This window comes from Chelon labrosus, assembly GCF_963514085.1.
Source record: "Chelon labrosus genome assembly, chromosome: 1".
Lineage (NCBI taxonomy): Eukaryota > Metazoa > Chordata > Actinopteri > Mugiliformes > Mugilidae > Chelon > Chelon labrosus.
This window is the reverse complement of record NC_140337.1, coordinates 11436707-11464162: the sequence shown is the minus strand read 5'-3', so window position 1 is coordinate 11464162 and position 27456 is coordinate 11436707. Positions and strand designations below refer to the sequence as shown.

At 42.9% G+C, this 27456-nt stretch overlaps 2 protein-coding genes across 5 annotated transcripts; both read left to right on the top strand.

The window, feature by feature from the left end:
• Positions 1-1244: 1244 nt before the first annotated feature.
• LOC311491080 (uncharacterized protein) lies at positions 1245-4776 on the top strand. The gene is made up of 2 exons (XM_084548940.1): positions 1245-1514; positions 3943-4776. Exon 2 carries the CDS (start codon positions 4013-4015, stop codon positions 4649-4651), a length of 639 nt encoding a protein of 212 aa, XP_084405066.1. The 5' UTR covers positions 1245-1514; positions 3943-4012; the 3' UTR covers positions 4652-4776.
• Positions 4777-7321: 2545 nt separating this feature from the next.
• Positions 7322-27327, top strand: dvl2 (dishevelled segment polarity protein 2). Of its 4 annotated transcripts, none has more exons than XM_084548533.1 (15): positions 7322-7866; positions 14331-14400; positions 16808-16962; positions 19474-19583; positions 19787-19916; positions 20117-20207; positions 20288-20357; positions 20482-20621; positions 20902-20978; positions 21066-21133; positions 21225-21359; positions 21702-21833; positions 23034-23210; positions 23627-23851; positions 25617-27327. In XM_084548533.1, the coding sequence occupies exons 1-15, from the start codon at positions 7706-7708 to the stop codon at positions 26186-26188; spliced, it is 2313 nt and encodes a 770-aa protein (XP_084404659.1). In that variant the 5' UTR covers positions 7322-7705; the 3' UTR covers positions 26189-27327. The 4 variants fall into 4 exon arrangements, with proteins under 4 accessions (XP_084404659.1, XP_084404657.1, XP_084404658.1 ...); XM_084548531.1 differs by having other exon boundaries at positions 21672-21833; XM_084548532.1 differs by having other exon boundaries at positions 21204-21359.
• Positions 27328-27456: the final 129 nt, after the last annotated feature.

Here is a 27456-nt window from a genome sequence, read left to right as displayed (position 1 = left end):
GCTGTAATTTGGACATGTATATTCAGGTTACTTTTATTTATTTATTTTTAATCACAACCCTGTTTTCTAGTTCTGGCCGATAAGATGGTTATTTTGTGTTCAATTTATGAAAATTCAAATGAAAATACATGTTTTGCTGCCAGGAATTTAGTTTCCGTCATTATCAAAATAGTATATTTTTTTCATAAACACAGAGGCATTCATTTCACTATGTTCATCATGTTCACTACAGATAGCAATTGCAGCAATTAACATAAATATATTGTTAAAAGCAAGAAATAGCACTTAACCCCATTTGGTAGGCCACTGACTGGAAATTCAGTTTTCTCGATTTGGGATATAGAGAAGACTTCTGGCCACAGCAAGTGCAGTCTTTGAGACAGAAATCTGAGCATGGACTCAAATGGAAGCTTAGGAATTAGGGAAGTCTTCTATACACATGTTAGGCATAGATATTCACCATAAAGTGTTTCATGAGAATTTGTCAGACGAACAGTACTTTTTTTTGTCTTTTTTGGGATGTTGAGGTTGATATCTTAAAATGGAGTTGCAGCAAGCCCCCGGAATCTTTTTGTCCTGCTTCCCCCTATGTGTCTGGATACTTTCTGCCAAATTTTATAGTTGTATGACTATTTATAGTTGTATGTCATTGTAGTACCTAAATATTTGCATTCACATGATTTTGCCAGAGGGGTCTTGGCCCTCTGTAGAGTTCTAGTAGCTAGTTGACCATTGATCTGTCCACCCAGATCCTTGAATATCCTTGATCTCATTTCTGCTGCATAACCTTTTACAACATTCAGTGTCTGTTTTTTTTTTTTTTTTTACTGCTAAGCCAAAAGGTTTGTTTTGCATAAGGAGAAATGTCCAAAGAAAAACAATGGATCCTTTTTACCGGGACAAGCTGGTTATAAGGAAATGATTACCAGCAACTATTTGCCTGTATTACAGGTTTAGACTTGTGGTGTGTGGTTTCTACTGATTTCACCTGTTTACACCCTCACATTCAGACCACACCCATTCTGCCCATGCAATTTATTTACTTATACCATAAATATACAGTATATGTGTTTGTTTGTTTTTTTGTTTTTTTTCCATTACCCTAAACCACACTGGATATTATTGAAAATGCTCACTGTGAGGAAGCGTAATGACTTAATGTGCAAGTAGAGAAGCCTAAAATCACGATGAAGTCATTCCAATCTGCCACTTTCTGCCTTGAGTATCCTGGTTACCTTCACATCACCAAGGGTTTAATTACTGTTGAGCAAACCACCGAGACACCTCGTGGGGGATGAGACGGAGAGACGAGGGAGGGCAAAATCAGGTGAGACGGAGCGAAAAGCAAAGGTGGTTGCCCGTGAGTCGAGCTTAGACACGCAGCTGGAGAGTATCAAGAAGTAAGGACACTTCCAGGATGAGATCTGTATCAACATGAGAAGATGAGTGTATAAGGGTGCGAAGGAAAGTACCGGGGTCGGAGGTGGGAGGCTCATCAAAGGAGTGCACTTCAGGTAAGTGTCTGTCTTATCAGCTTGTTAGTGTGTTATGATGGAGCTCTGCCAGATTCTCTCTGTGCAGTTACTACCAACAAGAGCACTTATTTATTCAGTACTGGCTTCAACAGGCCTGTTTCTCGTTATTTTTACTGCAATGATTATTGGCTCAGAATGCTTATTCTTTCAGTAAACTGTATGTGAACCCCTTGTTTTTGGATGAACGCGTAGAAAAGATAAAAAAAAGATTTCTCCATGTTGCCGTGGACCAATTCAAATGAGACCCTTTCTGCTAAGCAACAGCCCCCCCTCCCATGTGAGTGAGCATGGGTTGCCCTGTAGGTATCCCATGTGGGGAACAAGCAGGCACGAGACTAACATCGGTGAAGCAAAAATAAGTCTGATGCTTTATCTCATAAATCACAGATCATTAACAGACACAAATGTTGGTGTTGTGCACCAAGGGAAAACTTAGACTGCTGCTGGATCTCATGGGAGGATTTTACATGTTGGATTTCTGGGCAGCAGCAAGTTGGCTTAGCATAAATACTGGAATAGAGAAACAGCCAGTTGGGCGTTCATCAGCACCCCTTTAGCCGTGGTCCCACAAAGAACCCAAAAACTTTTTTGTCCCAAGAACTTCACTCAAGGAACTAAAATAACTGTTAAGGTACAGACACACCAACTCAACGTCAAAGAACAACCAGCAACACAGGCCGTCACCTCACATCACCCTAAATGTTGCACTTGAACAAACCACAAAGACCGTGGCCATTCTGTTCATGTCAAAGCTACTGTTAGCTCAAAGGCTAGGAAGCTAGGAAGCTAGAAAGAGCTGGCCTACGGTCGGGCTGTAATTATTCAATCTAGATGATTGTAGTGAAAACATTTGTGTATTTGAATGTTCAGTTTTAACAAAGATCTTCTTGTGCGCTGGGTCTCTAAGACGAACAGCCGATCAGAGAGATCTCCACTTGCTGGATTCAAGCTAAATCCAGCAAGTGTATTCAGCTGTGACTAGCTAGTAAAGCTAGGACCACAGACAAGGTCTGAGCAGGAAAACGGCTGACCACTGGCTTGGTGTGTCATGGCCCTTATTGTTCTCTGAGGTCTGCAGACCCAGGAGGCTTAGCTAAAATGAACCTGCTGACTCATGCAAAAAGTGAAGTCATTTATGTGCACAGCTACACAACAAAACACAGTGGCGCTAATGTAGAAGACTGATAACGCCATATAAAGCATCAGATAAGCATGACCGTGATTATTTGCGTGACGCTGCGACAAGAGTGAAAATGGAGATTGAATTTTTTGCTTTGCCAAACCATGGCAAAAAAAAGAGTCTGGGAGCAGAAGCAATTCAAGTTCAAATAGTAGGCAAACATTTCCAACTGTGAATATAGCTATGAGCTTTTAAAAACGCTTGTTGAAATAAAATGTTCAGCCAGTTAGATGTTCAGTCCCACTCCCAGAAGTCCATGCTTTCTTTATTTACTCTGTGGAAACTAACTAATTATGTACGGTTAACCTGCAACTTGTTTTATGGTTTAGTTTTTGTACGTATCTTGTTACTTTTAGAGACAGCTAGCCGTTAGCTTATGACGAGCAACTGCTGGCTATAGCCTTTCAGTGAAGAGAACGACATTTATGTTCTCATTTAACTTCCAGTAAGAACCAGATTTTATCTTTTAATGTTAATAAATCTTTTACCAAACACTTCATGTGTCACACTCAAGCTTATGAAGGTAAATCTTTGGCTACCAAGCTGAACTGTTTGCATTTCCTCACATTAACTCCTTCAAGTTAAAGTGTCATCCAACCATCTAGAGTGACACATCCATAAAGTGCAAGAAGCTCTTTCTGAAACAGCGTAGTAAAAATCAAAGCATTCCCCCTCAACCAGTATATTGCTCCTTTTTAAATCTCTTGTAAAGGTCACCCCACTAAAACACTAGATCCTATATTTCCCATAATGCGACACAGTACTGACTTTTGTTCAACCCTCGTCTGGTAAAATGCATTCAGCTTGCAACACAAGCTTTCCTCAAAGAACTGTCACATAATACTTCCTTAAATCGGTGATGTGCCACATTTAAAAGTCTGAAAGGAGAAACTCGGACGTGCTCACACACACGTGGACACTGTGACTTATTACCTCCTTTCATACGTTTCTTTTCTCGCGTTTTTCTCTCCTAACTTCCTGAACTCGGCCAGCGTGTGTGTGCAGTCCAGCACGGAGCGGAGGGGATTGTATGTTTGGGGGGGGTTAGACGGTGAATGTCTGAGTGGTTAAATGGATGAATGCTATGACTCATGAGCTGTGGAATCTGTTCATAAAACTTAGAGGCAACAAAGAAGCATCCATGGGAGAGCAGATTCTTGACATTTAGAAGCAATTTAAGCCTCTGGATTTCTTTCAGTTAATCTTGAAGCCGTTTTCTCTTTACAGATTTACCGGCCTTTCTTAAAGATTCCTTCGCAACTTGCTGCTTGCTTACAATTCCAGTCGGCCTCCAACAATGGTAGATGTTGTCCCGGTTCCCCAGCAGAGGGACCAGGCTGCTGCAACACCCAGCCCTGGGGAGCCCATGGATGTGGAATGTCCCATCTGCTACCAAGAGTACAACCAGTACAACAAATGTCCCAGGATGCTGGAGTGCCTCCATGTTTTTTGCACTGAGTGCCTCCAGAGGATCCACCTCTGCCCCTGCGATCCCTCGGACCGCCACAGCCCACGTGCCATTCCCTGCCCTCTTTGCCGCCACTTGACCCCACTGGAAACAGGGGACGCCCTCTCTTTGCCCTGCAACTCCCTCATCCTGGCCAGGCTGCCCCCTGTGGCCTTCCGCTTGCCCGTGACCATGGCCACGCGTCTGGCCACCGTCACCCAGAGAGTGGTGCTCTCCCTGGAGGGCAGGGACAGCAGGGACGCCCGCTTCATCATCCTGCCCACCGTCAGCCTGCGGGTGCAGCAGATGCACCCGGACAGGTCGTATGGCACGGCGCCAGGCCTGGTCAGCGAAGAGGAGGTCATACAGCAGAGCAAGAAGACGCTGTTTTGCGTGCAGCTCCTGGCTATTATCTTCTGGGTGGTGTTTGTGATCATCTGCGTGGTGGGGGTGGTGTTTGGACCGCATTTCTTGAACAGGAAATTTTAAACTGAATTGATCACACCTTGATATAAAGTCATGGCACTTCCTTCAAGGGAAGCAATGTGAAAATAAAGTAGCAATTATATAGTAGCAATTATATTTTTATGGATGTTTTGATCACTGTTGTTGTTATTCACCCTGTCCTGTTGTTAGGTTTGTACTTTAATACACTGGAGTGAAAACAAGTCCTTGTTGTTCCGCATGTTTGCTGCTATTTAATCCATGATAGATTGATAAAGAGTGACCTCTAGTGGCTAATGTGGAAACTGATGAACTACACATATCTGTTGTAATATTTGTGAATGTTTTATTGGTTGTTTGCAGTTTTTCTCTGTGGCTGTTATTATACAGCTGATGACTCTTCTGCTATTTAATAAATAGGATAAAGTGCATTTACACCATGTCAAGTGGCTATATATTCAGAAAACCACTGAGTTAAGTTATCAGTGCATGTGCAGGAGTATATGTCTTTATTTCACCAGTGTGCATCAGTTTCTGTCTTTTCTTTGAAACGTACAATGCAACAACTGACTAAACCGAAGCTGAGACAGAAATCTTTTTGCAGAATTGAATCTATTTCGCCTCGGATCAATGCATCCACCCTTGTTCTGTTACATCTTATCTGTGCCTCTGGATATTTAACACAATTTCCATGATAAGCAATGTAATTTCCTTATCCTAGATGTTCTTTATTGGATAAGGAAAGGCATTAACTCATCCAAATCAATGGCATCTTATGTGAATAATAGCCTTTGGAAGGCTGCAATGACGAGTCTGGCATGAGGCCAGATTAAATAATTTACTCGCTATAATGGTCGTGATCAACAGTGTAATGATGATAAGCAATCGTAAGCGTTTCCTTTGTTCCTGTGTGTTTTCCTTGTTCGTTATCGGGCTGTGTATTTGTTATTGTTAACTGTGATAGATGTATTTGTCCACGTTCCTGAGTTAAAGTATTTAAATCAGATTCAGAATTAAACTCAAGACATTAGATGCACAGAATAAGACAAGTGGACCGATAAATTATAAATACAAAGGTGTAAATTTAAAACTAATGCATTGACTGTTTCGATGTGGAGCTCAAGGAGTCGTGGCAAAACTATTTTGTTTCTCCCTTATGAGAACTTGTTTGTAGCTTGTTTGTTGAAACAGAAAAATGTGTGACAATATGAAATGCGTCAGTTTTACTGTTAAAGGCAGCAGGTGATGAAGAATAACCTGCCTTGAGGCTTTAATTCTTTTTTAATCTGAGGTACCGTTCCCTAAAAACCATCCATGTATTTTGTTTGCTAAAGGACCAGGTTTCAGTTTACTCATCCATAAAATTATGGACATTATAATATTTCCAGCCTAATGATAAGGCGAAGGAAATAAATGCTAATTAAATAACATTATATATAAGAACATTCAAACACATGCACACACAACTATGAGTATGAATGTGAATTTAAAGACACTTACACACAAATACATTTAAAGCTTGTTCCATCGATGTGTATAAAAAAGAACATAAATGCTAATTAACAAAAACTACTAGCTTAAGAGACACCTTCATACAAAATCACATAAAACTATGAGGTATATAAATGTGAATATAAACATCTATGCACAAAACATGCCTTAAAACAAAAGTTGCAAATCCTCTAATGATTGTTCCCGTCATTGCATTAGTGTGTGTTGTTTGCTCGAAGTCCATATTTTAGATTATTTATCCATACAATCATAAACATTTTAGCGCTAACAAAGAAAATACATGCTTATCAATAAAAAGATTACAGATAAAATCTTAAAACTGTTTGAAAGAAACATTCAAACAAAAGCCCATAAAACTACAACAACAAAACTTTTCTCTTTCAAAATTAGAGGTGTATGTCCCATAATAATAATGTATATCATATCTATCTATGTGTAGATGTATATATATATTTATAGATATAGATAGATAGATAGATAGATAGATAGATAGGTTAGATATCTCTATATCTATCTATAGATAGATAGATAGATAGGTTAGATATCTATCTATATATAGATAGATATAGATATAGATATAGATAGATAGATATATAGATATATAGATAGATAGATAGGTTAGATATCTATCTCTATATAGAGATAGATATCTAACCTATCTATCTATATCTATATCTATATAGATATAGATATAGATAGATAGCTATATAGATAGATAGATAGATAGATAGATAGATAGGTTAGATATCTATCTCTATATCTATCTATATATAGATAGATATAGATATAGATAGATAGATAGATAGATTTAAACATGCCTTAAGGCTTTTGTTCTTTTAAAATTAGAGGTGCATATATCCAGTTAACTCATTAGATTTATAAGATCTATCTATCTATCTATCTATCTATCTAGCTATCTAGCTATCTATATACAATAAATATATGTTACAACAGCATAATACAATATATATATGTGTATATATATATATATATATATATGTAGAAGACTTCAAACACGTCAAACGGTGAGATGTATGAATGTTAATTAGATTTGTTCGTGTAAAACATACTTTCCCTAACTTTCTTCATCTATGTGACACTAAGGATTTTGGGATCCTCTCTGGGAGAGTACGTAAAAAAGAAGGGGGGTACGTCTTTACGTCACGCGCCGCGTTGGCTCGCGACAAGTGGTGAAAAGTTTCTAGACCCCCTCCCCTGTATGTTTTTGTTGGGGGAAAAGTTGTTGGTAGTTAGGTCGTGTGAATGTAGCGTGTCCGTCGGTTTTTTTTTTTTCGCCCCTCGGAAACTGGGGGAATGCGAGTTTTAACCTTCGTGAAGTCCGAGTGCGAGCTTTCGGAGCAGGGTTTCTGCCGCTTCGCGTCCTCTGGCTCGGGCTGAAAAATCTCAGTGGCCATCATCGTTTCACCTCTGCTGCCGTCTCGTTAGCCACCTAGCTAGCTCCGCCGCTAGCTCCACCAACCAACCCGACAAAAAGTTAACGCTACCTCGCCTCCTTCCTCTCAGTTTCTCTCGGGAACTTCCAGGTTTTTGGGGGAAAAAAAGAAAAAAAGAAAAGCAAACGCGGAGATGGCGGAAACCAAAATAATTTATCATATCGACGAAGAGGAGACGCCGTATTTGGTGAAGATACCCATTGCTGCCGAGAATATAACTTTGCTGGATTTTAAACAGGTCTTGAACAAGCCAAACTACAAATTCTTCTTCAAGTCTATGGACCAAGACTTCGGGTGAGCTGCACTGATTTATTTATTTTTTTCTTTAAGCAGAGGAGAGAGACGTGCTTGCATGCAAAGTAAAACTATATAAAACTTCAAAAAACTGTAAAAAAAAAAGTAATCTAAATAAGACAATAGCTGGAAAGCAGTCTTTTAGCGTGTCGTTATTTTCTGAAGGGCAGAGCGGTAACTTGGTTAAAACACACCTAACCCTGTTTTGCGTGTGATCCAAACTTGTGACCGGCCGTGGTGTAATTTGTCACAAGGAATAACTCAAAATTAGAGAGAGATTAAACATGCATGAGGCCAAGCCAAGCCAAGCCAAGCCAGGTCGCCATTCAACCAGCACCTCCTCAATCAGAAGAGTGATAATGATGAATATCCGAGTGGCTCTATAAATACTGAGGGTATGTAGGCTGGGACATTTCTTAGAAAACATCATCATTACAATGGGAGGCATTCCCTGTCCCTGCCGCTTTTCTTTGCCCTAATCCTCATCCCTCCCTCCTTCCTTCAGTCCATCATCTGGTGAAATCCTCGCCTTTTCTTTCTTTCAGGACCGAAGCCAGGGTTTTGTCTCCCCTCTTTAACACTTTGGCCTGCCAGCCATCCTTTCAATTCCCCCCCCCCCGGCTTCCTCCCTTCCTCTCCCCTTTCTCCCGACCCTCCAGAAAGAGCTGTCTCCTCTCCTCTATCAATTAATCTCCTTTTTTTTTTTTTTTTTTTTCGCCTGTGTGGCTGCCGTGCATTTTCCTGCAAAGGAATGCATGTTTGTGGTTTATTCACCCAGCGAGACCCTTAGGGCTTCTGTTAAACGCATTGTAGTCTCGAGATGAAAATTAAGGTTGAGCCATTTGCCTCTTTAACTCGTTGGCACCAATCGGGAGACGGATGCCAAGGGGAGCAACAATATCGGCCCCAGCGTGGAGGGGAAGGAGATGAGATGGCTTCTCATTGGACGCTGACAACCAGAGCTGCGGATGATTTTTGAATATTAATAGCAGAAGGGATGTTTCTTTGAGGAAATCTGTGGTAGGAGGATTTTTTTTAAAAAACGCAGCAACATCTGGTGTTGGGGAGTTGAAACGATTAGTTGAGTAATCTCAGAATCAGATTAGGTTTTATTGCCAAGTACACTCACTTGCCAGTTCATTGGGTACACCAGTGAAAACAAATGTAGTCTAACACGAAAGCCCTGCACTAAACCTTAGCTTTGTGAAGGTTATCATGTTTAGCCTTTCTTTGAAACAACAGAGAGCTGTTGATTCAACTGTATTGTCATTTTGCAGGCTGCTGTTTGTTGCGCTGTTTAACTGTATTGTGCTGACAGACGTTGCTATTATTTTGACAACCCCATTTTAGTATGTGTGCCAGGCTAAATATCACTTTATTCAATCCCATTCAGCAGCACCGACACACTACATCCTCCAGAATGATCATACGGTTAAATCACCACTTTTCTGATGCTGTCAGGAACAGGAACAGTCATGAAGATTTAGTGCAGGACTGTTACATTAGAAATCATTTGTTTTCACTGGTGTACCTAATGTTTAGGGATTAATGCACATAAATAATTTGTCTTGGTGTTTGGTGCATCTCAACAACAGTTAACATAGTACGATTAAGTGAGAAGATATCTAATCTATACATTAAAAACATTGTCACTTTGGATTGTTGTAGATATCGATCAAGTAATAGTGCAGTTTAACATTCATGTCATGGATGCTGGTTCTCTAATAACTACTCAGAGATGGACATCCCACCGCTACTGCAGTGGCCTCTTCAGTGTCCATGTCAGTGCCATGTGTTTGAACTGGAACTGATTGATTGTTGGTTTAGTATCCAACAAAGGTACAAAAAAGACAACTGGACTTGTAGAGTTTTTTTGAGAAGACGTTTCACCACTCATCATCCGCGAGTAGCTTCTTCAGTTCTTGGGGACTGGTGGGAAGTCTGTAGCCTGGTCGTTACCGTCCTACGTTTCCGCCCGAAATTTGATTTCGGTCTGCCACGGAGTCTGGCCAAATTGCACTTCCACGGTTGAGTGATGACGCGGAACTCGCATGCCGAGGTGCTTGTAGTCCAGCGGGAGCTTGTAGTTCAACAGCATAGCAACAATGGCGACGGAGGAAGAGACGCTAGAAGCCATCCGCGAAGTTGTCTCAAACTCTCGAGAGCATCACGGGAATTAAAACCAGAACAAGAGGCTTGTCTTGTCAATTTTATAAATGGCAGGGACGTCGTAGCTCTCCTTCCAACTGGCTTTGGGAAAAGTTTGATTTATTTAACTGGAAGCGGAAGTGGTAAGCGTAAGAGCCTGAACTCCGGCGCACAATATACGTCATTACCAAACGTTGCTGATTGGTTAAGGGAACTCCAATGATTTTAAACCTCAAAATAAGCATCCGCCCATTACGGAGACAGATTCCTATTACACTGGGCCAGACTAACGTGCCAGACCGAAATCAAATTTCGGGCGGAAACGTAGGATGGTGACGACCAGGCTAGGAAGTCTGAGGTTTAATTAGGAACTCCTTCTGAAGAAACTTGCTTGTTATACTAATAACCAGAAACTGGTGCAGCTAATTTCCATTAACAACTGGGTGTAGATGAGTGGTGAAACGTTCTCTCAAAAAAACTCTACAAGTCCAGTTGCCTTTTTTGAACCTTTGATGGATATACCATGACCTGGATGACTGAGAACCTTCACAGACATATTGTTGGTTTAGAAAATGCAGAAAATTCCAACAATCCCAGTACGGGATTTGCATTCATATAAAATAAAAGAGGAAATCCCCACATTTGAGAACATGTCACGTGAAAGCGTTTGGCGCTTAAAAAAAAAAATCCTTGATGACCACGAACTAGATATTACAAACGTCACAGTGCTGGGCATAATTGCATTAGTTTTAGCTCGATGTGGCTAATAAACTGCACGTGCACCTAACAACTGTGAACAGCTATTATCTGCAGTTGTTATGCACACAGTTAGCTCATTAGAGCCCCCCCCCCCCCCCCTTTTTTAACAGCCTAACAGTCTCCATCAATTATTTTAACTCGACTAGACTCACCCCAACCTCCAGTGTCATTTCCAAACTAGCTGTCAAATTAAGAGCTTGTCCCCGCGTAACCGGACACCACATGACTACGTTTAGACCTCTTGTGGTTTTAAGCCAGCACACAGTGTTTTCATAAGACAGAAAAGCTTCTTCTCAAATAAGCTGCCCACTTTTCACGGAGCGTATGGCGAGGGAAAAACCCCGCGCCTGAGTGAAGTTTTGCCGTCTGGCTTCACGCTGCCTCATTTGAATATCTCCAACTGAGTTCAGATGAAAAAATTTCAAACATAGCTCTGAGTCAGCTGTCCAATCAAAGCGGGGACGCTTCCCCCCCCCCCCTCTCCGAACCCAAGAGAGGCCCGTGTGTAATAGTGTGTGTTTTCATTTGCCCTGGTATGAGGCCAGCTGTCGGCCAGAGCTGTGTGTGTGGCGGAGAGGGAGATCCGCGGAGTAGAGAGGCAGGCCAGGGCTGGTGCTGGGAAACTGGGGCTGGACGGAGGCCATTTGCTGGGTGTCTGGGGTGTCTACAGGGAGAAGAAGGGGGGAAAAACAATAGGACGGTGTTCACATAGAGTTACTGGATGTTCTGCTGTGTACATGTGCTCTTAGAGGGGATCGGGGAGCTGTTTCTGTAAGATTAATTGTCAGAAAAGCGATGCCGTGTTGAGTGCGTGGGATTTAAGGCTAGCAAGGGACTGGAACAATGGAAGTATAGGGGGAAAGCTTATGGGTTTTAGTAAATCCAAGAGGGCTCAGCATATTTCAGGGTCGTTTGTGCGTTAGTCGAGTGCATTTTAGAGTGTGTGTGTATTTGACTCCTGACTGTGGTCACTTGTTTGTTTGGAGGGCAGAGGAATGAAGACAATTATGGTTATTGCATCTGTTCGTGCGCTGTCTGGATGCAGTTTGTCGCAGTTAAATAGTCGGATCGGAAGGAGGACAAACTTGTTTGCTAACAGTCGGTAGCCACATACAGGCAGCTCTGAAAAGCTAAGGCTTCCTGTTATAGATCCCCACCAGTGCCCACAACAATCTGGCCGTGTGCTAACACTCACCCACAAAACCAGCTCTCAACAGCTGCTTACAAAAGCCCAGCGGAGCCTGACCAAGTCTCACACACACACACACACACACACATAAGAGGAGGCACGTTGGCAGATGAAGCTGGAAAGAGAGAACTTTTTAAGAAGCTGGAGCAGTCAAGTGTCCGCTGTGTAGTACTTGTGTCTGGCCTCGAAAAAACTAGCGCGTTAATGTAGCGACAGGCTGCTGAGGGGGAAGCCGATTGTTTGCCTTTCTGACAAACATGGAAGACGAGCGAAGAACTGCCAGACGGATGCGTCGCCTTTAAAGAGCTTCGGCCATGTGGCTGCTAATGTGAAGTAGCTGCTGTTATGTATATTGGAGCTGCATGCATATTTAGTTGACCGGGTTGTGTAATTTGCAAGGAGGCACAAAAGCAATAAGATTCTGTGTGTTTTAGCTCTTTGCTGTGACAGAAAGAACTCCACGGCGTCTGAGACTCGGCTGGGGGAAGCAAATTAGTCCTGTTTGTTGTTGCTGTGCTGATTCACGGCTTCATGTCCTGGGTGGTATTTTGGTAACAAGATTAGAAATCCCAGTAAAATCCCAGTGATGTAGGTTGTGAATTTACTTTTGACCAAGGCAAACAGAACCTGAAGGGTTGAATTGTTGCCTTTTAGTCGTAAATTAAACCACTTACAACGGAGACTCAGATTGAAGGATAAGATTTTCCTTTTTGACTAATGGCTGTGACTCACCAAGCCGCTGGCCAGTGTTGGGCGGTCAATTAACCTGTGTGACCCTAGTTGTTTCACTACGCCCTGCACTGTTGCCCCTAGTGGAATACCGTACAACAGATATTTAGCCAATTCTGGTCAGAGGGATCTCTGTGATCAACTGTTAAACAAACCGAACCGGTGCACGAGAAGAGAAATGGAAGTGATGGAAGTAAACAAAGCAACGCAGGCTGCTGTCTTCGTTTTTCATTTCTTCTCATCTGACTGTTCAAATACACAAATATTTTTACAACAACATGATAATCTAAAACATATAAACTGTAGATCAGGGGTGTCAAACATACGGCCCGGGGGCCAAAACCGGCCCACCTGAGAGTCCAATCTGGCCCATGTGATGAATTAACTGCAATTTTTTTTAAAGAAAAGTAACTCACTCATTTATTTTTCTTTAACAACACTGGGACCCAGAACTACATCCTAGATGCTAGCAGTGCACCATAATTGTACTTATTTTTAAGACATTTCAGGTTGCTCATAAAATGTTTTGTAAAATGATTGTTGATTTTGATAGTGTACTTGTTTTTTTTACTGGTTATTATGCTATTATGCTACTGGTCCGGCCCCCTAGAGATCAGATGAGGTGTATGTGGCCCCTAAACTAAAATGAGTTTGACATCCCTGCTGTAGATCAACTGGTCAGGATGACTCAGAAGAGGACAGTAGCTCCTCTGGGCTTCCTAGCTAGTGCTAGCTGTTCTGGTTTCCCCTTTTAAACTACTCCTACAAACTACTGCCACCTGCTGGAGTTATTTTCTCTCACTCATGCGCAGAACGTTATGTGCCAGCTGGCCATTGGTTATAGTGTTTGCGGTGTGTTCAAGTGAAAGTTTTTGGCGACATCACAGTTGGCCTTGGTTGGCGGTAGTTCTTTGACGTGTGTCTGGTTTGTCCGGGCCTTAACAGGTGATTAAAAAGAGTTTCCTTAGCTCGATTAGACATTGTGATCAAAAGTTCCAATGCCAAAGAGATGACGTACAGTTCTTTGTGAGGTATATAATTCATTGCAATAACCAAAACAAAACAATTATTTAATCTATAAACTATTTCTCAGTTTGTTTTCTCTTTCTTTACTTCAGAGTCACTCACATTCTTTCTTCACTATGCAAAACCCTAAACAGGCAGCACACATCACTGAACAACCTTGCCTTCAATGTCACTTTACTTTCCGGCGAAATCAATTTTAAATTCGTCAGGTATTTGCAGCTGTTGTATTGATGTAATGTAAGCTCATCTAGCGCCACCGAAGTCAGTCGCGTCGAGCGGCGTTACCGCTGTCCGATCTGCCCGGTAACACATCTAAAAGAAATATGGCAGCAGAACAAGAGCGGCTTGTCAAAACTTATTTTGGTGATGTTTTAGAGTTAAGCCTGCCATTTGATTTAGTCCAGCCATGTTGTTGTCATAGTCTTATATATTACATGTAATGTGCGAGCAATGTAAACTATTTAATTCCCCCCTTGACGTCTTTCTTTAAAGCCGCGGTGTAGATTTCAGCCCCCATTCCTCCGCCGTACAGATGCCACATACCATTCTGTAATGTTATGAAAGCAGGACGGTTTAAACGTCCTAAACCTCACTCTGCCTCTCTGTTTTTCAGCGTGGTGAAAGAAGAGATTTCCGACGAAAGTGCCAAGTTACCGTGTTTCAACGGCAGAGTGGTGTCATGGGTAAGAAATATTAAATCTGCTGCCTGTTTATTGTAAAAACTGAAGTTGGAGCTGTCCAGATTTTTCTGCTGACTGTTGTTCTGAATCCTAAATGACCCCAGTTTTATTAATTTCCTCCTCAATTTGTCTGAAAAATGTCAACACTGGACAAAAGTCAGGCAAGATTATTACCCACAAGGGGCTCTGAGAAACCTCTTTTCCTGTGCACTCCTCCAGACCTCCATCAAGCTAACAATCTAATGAACTAATTCAATTTTGGCGTTTTCAGTCTGTTGTATGTTCAATTTCCAAATCTGGTTTTAGCCTTGTTTCTTTGGCCAGTGTTTGGGTTAAAAAATCTCTGCAGAAAAGAGTGGGAAACCTGAACCAGACTAACTGTCCAGCCAGGTTAAACAGCAGCGTGTGAGAGAAAAATATTCTCGGGGCGTCATCAGCAGGCTGACTCACTGCAGCCGTTAGTTTAGCTAGACTGTTAAAAGGTCACCCCGGGCTTCACTGAATCTCTTCCATCAAGGATTTTCTTTAAAGGAATAGTCTTGTTCTTTCTTTCATGATATTTGTTTCACGACATTTAAAAGACGTAAATCTTTACAGCCACATGGGTACACGGTTCTTTCCTTTATAGTCTGATATCTAGCTTGTCCTCAGATCTGTCACATCCATCATATCTTAGATCCAACACATGATTGCGTCCTCAGCCGCAGTGAAGCTGATCCGTTTCTTCCCTTTTTCCGATAAGACCCCTGCCAGTGATTTCTGTAACGCGTGCGTCGACCCAACTTGGAAACAACTGCTTTTTGCAAGCAATTTTTAAAATGAGTAACATAACTGGAAAGACAAAAAGCACCCGGCTTCCAGTTTATTGGGTACATCTGGGTAATGCATTTTAACTGCTCCGTCGTAAAATCAATTTTTATGACGTTGATCATATATTTTAACACTGAGCTCATACTTTGATGCTGAATTGAACTTCACTGTTGTTCGGAGGTGTTTCTAATAGTTTGCCCTCACTCGTGTATGTAAATACATAATCTTTTGATATATTAGTTTTTAGTTTATTAGGTACACCATAACTAAAACTAATGTAGTCCAGCGCAAAACAGTCCTGTAATATATCCCTTTTTTTGCATTTTATGTATGTTAGTGTTGATTTAAATTGGCGCCAATGTATTAAACTGAGACCTGAGTCATCTAGTTCAAGTATTTAGCTACAACTATATAGAGATTGATGCCGTAGTTACACTTGAGCAAACAAGTCGGTGACATGAAGGTAGCTAAACTGACGCCTGACCCTCGCTGCTGCGCCAGTGACGCACAGAAGTGTATATATTTGTTTCAGCTGTTTATTCTTGAACTCTGCGACAACTTGGCTACTTGGTCACTTGTTGTGTAAACACGCCATTTCACCCAATTAATACTAAACCGTATAAACTGGCAGCTGAATCGCTTACGGATTCTGTACAAACGTGATATGAATCGAAGCTTTCCCCGTTGCTGAGCGAAGCTTGTTAGCAGCTACAGCGCAGCCAGTCGGCAAGTACGGTTTTCCTACTTTCCGTTTCTCCAGTGGCAGGTCCGGTTGTCGTACTCCACCCAGCAGGTTGCATTTGAATAGAGACAAAACATCAGGACTTGGCCCAGATAAGCAGGTTTGAGACTGAAGCATCTGTTAAGTGCATAAGAAGGAAAGGAGGCATTAAAGAGCGGGGGAACAAAAGCTCAGAGACCGGAGGGACTGATATGTGATCTGCACGCCAAGACGGATGGAGGGATCCCAGAAGACGAGTGTTTCATAGACTCACAGCCATTAGCAGGGAGCGAAGAGGAGGGAGTGACTCGGTAAAGAGGGTGAACGTCACTCTCCACGGGCTAACGGGCTCCATTTGGTTGAATTGTTCTGACTGATTCAGGATCCAACACTTGTTTAGAAGAGCTCAGTGAATGCATCAGTGAATGTCAATGTGAAGTAATTTGCAGTAATTTGATGTTGAACTGCCTGGATTTAAACTTGCATTCCCATATTTTTCAGTCTCATGAAACTGGATGCTCGGTGGCATTCATCCTAATTGTTGCTGTGTGTTGCCTTTCTCCCTCTGTGTGTGTGTGTGGGCACTTTTGTTGTACAATGAAGAGAGACAGGTTAAGTGTAGGATAGCGTTTCAGTTTGCCCTTGAGACGTCCATGTGAAAAGACTACAGTGTTTGTGTGTCAAAGTAATTGACATCTTACCCGTCTTTCCTCCCTCTACCCTCCACCTCCTTTCATTCCTCTTCTTTTCTCACCCTCTCTTTGCTTTCTTTCAATTTGCGTTACACTTGTTTCGTGCCAGTTTCCCTCCACACATTCCTCTCAGCCTTTACCCTCTGATCTTTTTTTGTCTCTAAATCTTTTTTCTCTCTTTCATCAGCTGGTATCTTCAGACACTCCAGCAGCAGAGCCTCCAGTGGCGGCGGTGCCCCCTGTGGAAACCACTACCCAGCCTTCACCCCCTCCGCCGCCCCTGCCACCGCCACCTGCAGAGAGGACTGGGGGCATCGGGGACTCCAGGCCGCCCTCCTTCCAGTAAGCACAGCACAGCACATGACGCGCTCATTTGAAACATTTACTGCACTGTGTAGTCACACAAACCCACCATACCTTAAACCTCAATCTATGATTCTTTCATAGCTTTAATGTAGTATCGGTATAATATTCAGATTGTCACTCCTGGTGTCAAGTTCCTGCAAGAATAGCTATAGCAAGTACTCTATAGCTCATTTGAAACTGATATGAGCTGGGGCCGCCCTTCTTATTAACATCACCAGGTCTGGGAAAAGCTTGCAGTGCACACAGATCTGATTTTAAAACGTTCTTACACTTGGTTTCAATACTTTTTTTAAGCATCAATTTATATCTTCTGGTTTTCTTTCTGTAAAATATTAACTGTGTTAAACACAAACATAATATCTAAGAGTTTGCTTTTTTGCCAAATGGTTTCAAATAGATTTAAACCTGAAATGTACGGCAAACATGTCACATCCAGCGAACGGATCATCGTGAGCATTCATATATATAGTCATATTTAATGAATAAAAATTAGTATTAACTCTTTGTTTAGCTCTGTTTTGGTCTCCACCAACACCTGACAGAAATGAACTGGGTTATCTACACCAACCAGAACAATGAGCTGAAAGAGATACTCGAAATAACTCGAGCATCGTCTGAAGATCGTCTGGGTTCATCTCAACGAGCAAAATCTCTTTTACTGCCGTCTATAGCGCCATTGTTATTCTATTAAAATGTGAGGAAGTATTACGGTAAATTGAATATTGCCTGTAGTGTCCAAAACAAACCCAGTATCTATAATTATAATAGCTTTATTTTACCGTTGCTCCCAGTTCCTCAAGAATGATGTCGTCTGGAGCGGCCTATGTTTGGTTAAGGGGTTGAATGGAGTTCACGCCCATCAGTTCATCCTCCCATTACGGCTGCAGTGCGCTCATTCATTTCTTGTGTCTGGATGTCTTCCTTGGCTTCGGTAGCACGGCCTGATGGCTTTTGAATCCAGTTTCAAATTAAACATTTTCTCCTTAACGTCCCCTCGTGTGTGTGTGTGTGTGTGTGTGGCTTGCAGTCGGCAGAGAATTATTCATGGTGGCTATTTCTTTCCAAGGCGCTGTATTTGGAGTCGGATCAAGAGCATTGCTCATATTGGAAAATTTAAAGTTATTCCTCAACCCGTAGGGTCTCTGGGTTGACTGATTGAAGTCGTGGTTTGCAACCAGCTGTGGATGTGACTGGGTCTCTAAATAATTTTGACCGCATGACACAATGAGAGAGACATACTGATATATTAGCTTATTAATACGAGTACACACAGGCCAGTTAAGCAACTAGAAGCTGCCACCAGTTTTTTCTTCTGGTTGTAATTCATCGACTGAAGGGTATTTCTGCAAATTAGTGACCAGCTGCAAGTCAACAATGGTTGCGGTGTCTAGTTCAGTCTTATGGTCGACATTATACATGCAAGATGTTTTCTATTTCAGTATTTTGTGTTTATTTAACAAGTAATCAAGACCACCAGAGCAACAAACCAAAATGCAGTGCGTCATCAGTTGAAGTGTAATCCAAGTTCACTGTGTACTAAAACGCGCTAAGATGGAAGTGCCCAGGTGGACCCAAAAACATTTTGTACAATGCTTCAGGTTGTGTTTTACGTTGAGTAAGTTAAGCTCCGTCTGCTTATCTTTCATCTGTGTCTTGATCTTTCCTGTAATAATATGAGGCCGTGCCAGTGCGATGCTTTAGCAGCCAATGGGGTCCTTTGTTATCGGATCCTGACATCGGATGAAGATTTAAGTGCAGCCGCAAGAGATGAAAGTTTTAGTGTTCCTGGATTCGCTGTAATATGATCGCGATATCTCCTCATCTGGCGTCAAAGACTTTATTAAAGTGATGCCTAACTGGATCATCTAATGGGACCTTGGTGGTTAGAGTAGGGTCACTGGTTCTGATCCTTCTTCTGATGGAGAGAAACAGTGCGTGGGGAGAGTGAATAAGCAGAGCTTTCCCCGTGACATCCACAGGCTGACGTGCCCTTGAACAAGGCACTTTGAGTGTGCTCAGCGCTCCTTGTGGTTGTACGGGCGGATGGGTTAAATGTAGGGAGCGCATTCCGTTGTGTTAAAACATGGCAAGTGAAGATTTTTCCCAAAACAGAACAAGTGCACTGTGAATAACAGGAGTTGTTCAGATCCAGTTCATTATATGCAAAGACCACTTAACTGCTGGGAACAAAGATGAGAGTAGTAGGCTGAGAGTAGCTAGATGGAAATGAGCTCAGCTGGTGAATGACTAGGATGTGGAAATGAAGAAATGTCAAAGACGTGTTGGAGATCATTTAGACAAAGAGAAGTTTCCATTTCATTTGTAAAATGTCTTTTGAGTAAATCTTCTGCTCATAGGTATTTAAAAACTCACGAAAGCAAACATAATGCTCATAAAAAGGCTCTTAATTTATAAACTCTAAAAACTCGAATGCTCAACTTCCTTCGTGCTTGTTTTTATTTTAAATTCTGCTTCTGTTTTTTACAGTCCCAATGCTACAGGCAGCGTGGAGACTTTGGACGACCAGACTGAAACGGAGTCTGTAGTTTCCTTCAGGAGAGAGAGGCCTCGTCACAGAGAGAGCATGGAACAACACGGTGAGAAACTGCAGATGACGGCGCGAATGAAAACAGCCTTTCTATCAAGATTTGGCACGCCTCCCTCCTCGCTGAATGCGAGATGATAGAATCAGGGAATGTTGAGATGGGAGGAATGTTTGTCGCGTGTAGGTGAAGAGGTAAACGGGAGCAAACATGTTTTAATGCTTTCGCCCTTATGTGGCGTTTTTTTTTTTTTTTAGGGCCTCGTATGAACGGCCAGAGTCGCCTGGAGCGCCACCTGGCGGGTTACGAGAGCTCCAGCACGGTGATGAGCAGCGAGTTAGAAACCACCAGCTTCTGTGACTCTGAAGACGACGACACCATGAGCAGGTGAGGAGTCAAGAAAGGAGATGGTTTATTATGGAAGACGTTTGTGTTTCCCTCCTCAGACCCTCAAATTAAGTTAATATATTTGATTTTAGCTCCTACAGTTTCTTGTTATATCAGACACAAAAGGCGAGACAGATAAAGGTTTCTGACTGTATTTGTCTCTTGTCACTCCTCACCTTTTCCTGACACTTAACTTACAGGTTCAGCAGTGCGACAGAGCAGAGCACAGCCTCGAGGCTCCTTAAACGGCACCGCAGACGGAGGAAACAACGCCCTCCGCGCCTGGAGAGGGTACGTTCAGACTTGTTGTGGACGCTTTATTTTACATTTACATTTACATTACGTTTTCATCTGATTGTTTTCATCCCCAGGCTTCCTCCTTCAGCAGTGTGACAGATTCTACGATGTCCCTGAACATCATCACCGTCACTCTCAACATGGGTCCGTACTCACGTGATGCTTTTTTTTTTGTTTGTTTGTTTTTCAACCTCAGTCTGTGTTTAAAACGTCTGTAAAAGTCATATGGACTGTTTGACAAACGGTTTCTGTTTCCTCGACGTTACAGAGAAGTACAACTTCCTGGGCATTAGCATCGTGGGCCAGAGCAACGAGAGGGGGGATGGAGGCATCTACATCGGCTCCATCATGAAGGGAGGAGCCGTGGCTGCAGATGGGCGCATTGAACCTGGCGACATGCTGCTGCAGGTGAAGAAAGATGAAGCCGTAATCCTAATCAAAAGGCTGCGCTTTAGTTTAATTAGTTTAATTACTGCTTGGTTGAGACGATTCTTCTGTGTGGTTTTCATGGCTCTTTAAAAAATCTTTCGCAGGATACGATTATTTTGATTATCAGAAAGCCATCGTTAGCAAATGATCTGCCATTTTCTGCTTGACATGACTATGAATGAGCTCCTATTTATCTGTTGATTGACTAATTGTTCCAGCTCTACTCTAACTCAGCTCTTACGCTCCATTACTCTTAAAGGTGAACGACATTAACTTTGAGAATATGAGTAACGACGATGCAGTGCGGGTACTGAGAGAGATTGTACACAAGCCAGGGTGAGTTGTTGTCCTCAGGTGGTTCTGTTTGTAGATGAGTGGTAAACCTTAGTTAAACTGGCTTCCTATTCTCTTGTTGTTATCCAGACCTATCATCCTCACAGTGGCTAAATGCTGGGACCCCTCTCCTCAAGGCTACTTCACTCTGCCTCGCAGTAAGCCCCGCCCCGCCCCGCACCCACCGACACAGCAGCTATTACTCTCTGTGGTTTATTTCGGTAACAGTTTCCTTATCTGCTTGCGTAGATGAGCCGATCCGACCCATCGACCCGGCGGCGTGGGTCAGCCACTCTGTGGCTATGACCGGGGCTTACCCCCCCTACCCAGGCAGCTCCTCCCTCAGCACCATCACCTCCTCCTCCTCCGTCACCGAGACTGAACGTGAGAGCCTTTATTATTCAGAATCATCTCACTTTCCTTGTGCTGTAATTCACCTCTGCTCTTTATTCTCAGCTCTTTCATACAGCTCAGTTCTTTGCTTTTTCCCAGTTCCAGTCTCCTAATGACATCGGTGGGGGTGGGGGGTGGGGGGGGGGAGTCATCTTTCACATCTGTTTTTCTGCTTTTGTCGCTGCTGCTACGTGATGAATGATGTCTGCTGCTTTCTAGCTTTTGATCTCCTCGTCAAAGTTATTGTTTCTGACCCACTTCTGTTTCCGTGTCATTCTTTCGTCCACTCTTCTTTCCCCCCAGCCTTTCTAAAATGCTCTCCTGCTTCTCCAGGTTTTGACGACTTTAACTTATCGCTGCACTCTGACATGGCGTCGGTCGCCAAGGCCATGGCCTCCCCGGAGTCGGGCCTGGAAGTCAGGGATCGCATGTGGCTCAAAATCACCATCCCCAACGCTTTCCTCGGTAAGATAAAATGTCAAAACGGGGCGGGGAGGAAAAAAAAAAGAAAAAAAAAAAAGAGTGTATTCGTTTTATGAACTTTCAGAGCCGCCCTGGACTTTACAGGGCAGCCATTATGTTCGCGGAATTAAAACCGTGTGACTTGTGGGAGGGAAGAAGAAAAAAAAACCAAAGTACAAACTTGAATGCCTGTTTTGAATGAAAACATGTGTTAAATTGGAGTCACCTGCAACTGAATCACAAGGAATACTTAGGGGAACTACATGTTTGTCCATGTTTTGCTTTTTGAACTGGAAATTTGACGTTTTATTAAATTTCTGATTCTAAACGAACTAAAAATACCACAGATGTCATCAGGCGCGGCTAAATTCCTCTTGGAGCTCTTAAATATGCTGTTATTGAATTATTCGTGAGCACATTTGGGGTTTAGAGTTCGCTGTGTGCTGTATAATTGGTGAACTTGAGGCTTTTCTTTCCCTCTGCCGCTGTAGCGTAATGTTCAAATGCATGTACACCCCCGGTTGTGTTATTTTTACACAACAAAACAACTTTCTAGTGACGTCCTAGAAACATGAGGCAGAGTTGTGGTTAAGAAGAATCCGACTTAACCTTTGAACGGGTGACGATGCATATTCAGAAGCAGGAGAAAGTTAATTTGTTGACGGAGCCGCAGGATTTTCCGACCTGTAACCACACGCTCGGCAATTGTGTGAGACTCACAACACGCAGCAGAGCATCGCCGTCCAAAGCCCATAACTAACTCATCTGTTTCGTAGACACTGAGCTTAAAGTATGTCAGACAAATTCCCCCATGACATTGTTGAAACAAACAGCGCTCTGTAACATTTAGAAGCCCAGGGGAATATGGGATGTTTGAAGTCAGGAAGAAAATCCAGATTTCTATTTACACTGGAGAAATATTGTGAAGTACATATTAAGACATCATCAGCATAAATCCACGCTGAAGATTAGTCATGCAGCATTATGCATGACTCCTCATTTGTCTTTATTCACTGATGGCGCAAACATGTGAAGGCTCATAGTGACACCTAGCAGCGGGACTGCTGACATTACAAGCAGACGCAGATTTTAAATGACTGGTGTTGAAACTAAATGGGATAAAGAGTTTATCTTTACATGTTGGACATATTTGGCACTGAACATTTCCACCGTAGCTCATCATCTTTGTCGCCCGTCTTACAGGATCGGACGTAGTGGAGTGGTTGTTCCACCACATCGAGGGCTTCCAGGATCGCCGCGAGGCCAGGAAGTACGCCAGCAACCTGCTGAAGGCCGGCTTCATTCGACACACCGTCAACAAAATCACCTTCTCCGAGCAGTGCTACTACGTGTTTGGAGACTTGAGCGACTGTGAGAACTGTGAGTTACTGGAAAAAACAAAAAAACAAAAAAACAAAACACTGCATCAGTCTGCTGAATATTGAAGTTAATTTCATTTCCCCCACGGGGCCTTTGTGGACACTATTGTGGTTGTATGGTCCAACATGTGACATTTCATTCATTGAAGAGTCTCTTTGATATCCTGCCATCTCTTAACCTCTTTAAAATCTTCTGAAAGCGGAGAAAATCAGCACCCTGTCCACAATCTGCAACGTCTATTACTGCTTTAGTCTTTTCATGTCAGATTTTCCCACTTCCTAATACGTGTAAAACGTTTCATGCATGCCTATAAAAAGCAACGATCCATGCGAAGAAGAATGGAAAGATAACTGTGCACATTTTTCTGTCTGCAGAAGTAGTTTAATTCATCATCCTTCCTCTTATCTCCTTCCCAGACATGGCCAATCTGTCCCTGAATGACAACGACGGCTCCAGCGGCGCCTCGGACCAGGACACCCTGGCCCCGCTGCCTCTCCCTGGGGCCTCCCCGTGGCCGATGATGCACACCTTCCCCTATCAGCCTTACCCTACGCACCCCTACTCCAGCCAGCCGCCCCCGTACCACGAGCTCACCAGCTACAGCTACGCCCCCGGCAGCACCGGCAGCCAGCACAGTGAAGGTGAGCACAGATCATAGCAATCTGAGTGTTACAACTCAGCAAACTAAGTGCAATTCATGTTTATTTAACAGAGCTTTTGAATTTACATTTACATCTCTACAGTCACTGTTTTCCTTTTATACCGTTCCTGTATTAATGTAAGAAAATGCAGTGTTAATGAAGTATTGATGTAGGTTTGTCAAAAGGATACAAGTACTATACGGTTATTCAGCTGTTAGCAAGGACAAATTATTCTGGTTCAAGTGTAAGTTTTTATCATGTATCCTGTGGCTCTGGGCGACAGCATTATTGTTAATAATAAAATACATTGTTCAGTGTTTTAGAGCCTTGCTAGAGGCAAAAAGGACAGGATGTGTAGGTCGCTGATGTTTTCCCCCTTGTTTAATGGAGAATACAGACTGCCGCCCCCTGCTGGTATGAAGAGTTATGTCCTTTCGTGCAGATGTACAACATGCACAACATGGACAAAAGTATCTGGCCACTCCTGACCATTACACCAACAGTAGTCTGTATCTTGTGTTGCGACTTCCTGGTTCATACACGGACAACTTTAGGAGATGTCGGTTGGCCTTTGTTGCCTGTAGTTATTTATTTATTTTTAACTTTATTTATTTTATTAACGAGAAACACAGTACAAACGTTCCTTGACAACATCACAAATTATGTATGACAGTGCTAAAGACAAAAAAAAACCCAAAACAACCCACTGGGGCCCAGAAAGCTGAATAATACTAATAAGTGAAAAATAATAAATAAATAAATAAGTGGACAGTTAAGACATTCCAGCATATTGTGGGGTTCCCCTCAGTTAGAGAGGTACCTTGCTATAGGTAGCCACCCTCAACTTCTGTTTCCACTGTATCACCGTAGGTGGCTGTGGATTCATCCATTTTATTGTCACCATTTTCCTAGCAGTCATCAAGAGTATATGTAACAAGTGCTTTTGGTCTCTAGTGTACCTGCCTTCAGGAGTCAGATCGAAAACAAACTGACTTGGGGTGAATAGTATATTAATTCCCAGAACTTTATCTATCTCACTCTTTACCCCCTTCCAAAAAGGAAGCATCAGTGGGCAGTCCCAAAATATGTGTGAGTGGTCACCAGCCACTCCACATCCTCTCCAACAGTATTTTGCAGCTGGGTTATCTACAAATTTAGAGACCGCGGAAGGCGTCTCAAAGAACCTTGTTTTCATTTTCCAATCAAACTCCCTCCACATGTTACTGTTGATGCCTTTATGACATCCAGTACACATTGTCTCCCACTCTCCATCCGTAATTATAATATTTAACTCCAGCTCCCATTTGTTTTTGATATAAAAGGTATTGTCTGGTATATCTAATAACAGATTTCTGTATATATGGGAAACTGCCTGTAGTTGTTTGATGTTGGTTTGGTGTGTGTGTGTACCTTAAGACAAGCAGTACGCAACCATGGATCTTGATGTCTAACAATAGTACTTGCTTTCTTTCAATTAAAAGGATGTAAAGCAGCAACGGTTTTGGACTAAAAGATTTTTTATTAAAGATTTCCGCCTAAGTGGCAACAGTCCATAACTCAAATGGCTGTAAAGGAAAGTGGCTGATTGCCATGTAGTGTGTGTATTTGATTTGCAGCCAGTTAAACAATGCAAACCACTGACACAAAACTGACCTGTGAGGCTGGTTTGCTTCAGGCCCTCATGTTGTGGACTTTTAAGCTAGTTTAACTGCTCAGACCTCTTTGTGTCTCGAGTTAAAACCTTTTCCTCTCTTCTTGTCCACAGGGAGCCGAAGCAGCGGCTCGACAAGGAGCGAGGGTGAGCGACGTCGCAGCAGTAAAGGCCCCGGCAGCACCGTGGGCGGAGGGGAGAAGTCCCCCTCCGGCGGCGCTGGAGAAGGCGGCGGCGGCGGCGGCGCCGACTCGCGCTCGGGCAGCGGAAGCGAATCGGAGTACTCCACCCGCAGCAGCCTGAGGCGCGGCCACGGTTCGGCCGCCCCCAGCGAGCACAGCCACGCCTCGTCCCAGCGCTCCCATCATCACCGCATCCCCCAGCCGCCCCACATGTCTCCCTACCCGCCGGGCATCCTGCCATACAACCCCATGATGGTGATGATGGTGCCCCAGCATCCTCACCCGGCCATGGCGACCGCTCACGCTCTTCCGCACGCACAGCAGCTACCGTCAGCCCCCATGCACCCGGCGTTACCCCCGCCACCCTCCTCCACTCCAGGCGGCCCCCCTGGCGCCCCGCCCACTCGTGACCTGGGCTCCGTACCTCCAGAGCTGACGGCCTCTCGCCAGTCGTTCCACCTGGCCATGGGCAACCCCAGCGAGTTCTTCGTGGATGTCATGTAGTTTTACCGCCTTGGTGTTGAGTGACCATTCATGTGAAGTTAGCGTACGGTTCCCACTTGTTTTTGACGAGGATCTGGTGGTAGCTTGTTGACCTCACAGGTGCCTATTGGATTGAGGGCACTTGTTAGAAAATTTGGTGAAACAGGGTTTAAAACGACAAAGAACATGAGGCAAAATTAGCTGACGTGGGATACGATCTGACCAGATGTGTCTAGCTTCTCTTATACGAATCCACAAGGTAACAGTTTATCCAGCTCTTAACCCAGAGAGACTGATTCCTTCACTCAGTACTCGGCTTGTTTGTTTTCTCCAAAAAGCAAACTCAGTATAATATATAGACCTCCTGTCAGAGCTGCTCAGCACTCTGCTTATATAATACAGTATCTTAGAAGGGGACGCACCTTCCCAAATCCGCCACTGATCTCAGAGCTGTCCCTCCAGGAGCCACACAGACCGCAGTTTAAGACTAGAGGGTGCCACTGTGTACTTGAAAAGGATACAATCCTGCATAAATGTCTGCTAGATTCATTGGAGTTTATCGAGTGCCTTACTCTTTCTATTTTTTAGAGACGTTTTCACACTCCAGGTACATGAATTTTGTTCCAGCATTGTTTGACAATGAACTTCTCTGTATATATCTACTACTCCTATGTAAATGCAACACTACACATAAGCAAGCTCTAATGTGAAAAGCAAATCGGTCCAAAAAAAAATAAATGTCAGGGGAACTTGTGTTTAGTAATCACTGTCTAGGCCTAATCATCAAATAACTCTTGTTGTGAGGGGTACCACGGTTGTCAGTACAGGACTGAAGAGGCTCGATGGTACTGAAAGATGCTGAGAGCGGTACTTTTTGATTACATGTAGCGTACATCTCAACTGTGATCCGAACGCCCCAGCTCCTCACGCTTATTTTTATGTTACTGACTCGCATTATTCACCCATTTCATTTTTTTTTTTTTGTATGAGTGACTATATTAAATCATGTGTAACCCAACTATTAAGGTGCTAAATGAAGAGTCAACATTTCAAAAAAAAAGAATGACATCGACAGTGTCACATGTTTGATTTCATATTGCCACCTTTGCTTGTGTATTTGAGAATAAATTTGATACTTAATTACTGTCAAGTCTTCATTATTTTACTTAGTGGGAGGGTTTAGAAGAACATGAACTCTCTCACACATCAGAAACATTTGTCCTTGACACTCTTTGGCCCAGAATTAGATAGTGAAGCAGACATACTGTACACTGTCATGATAAGCTCTA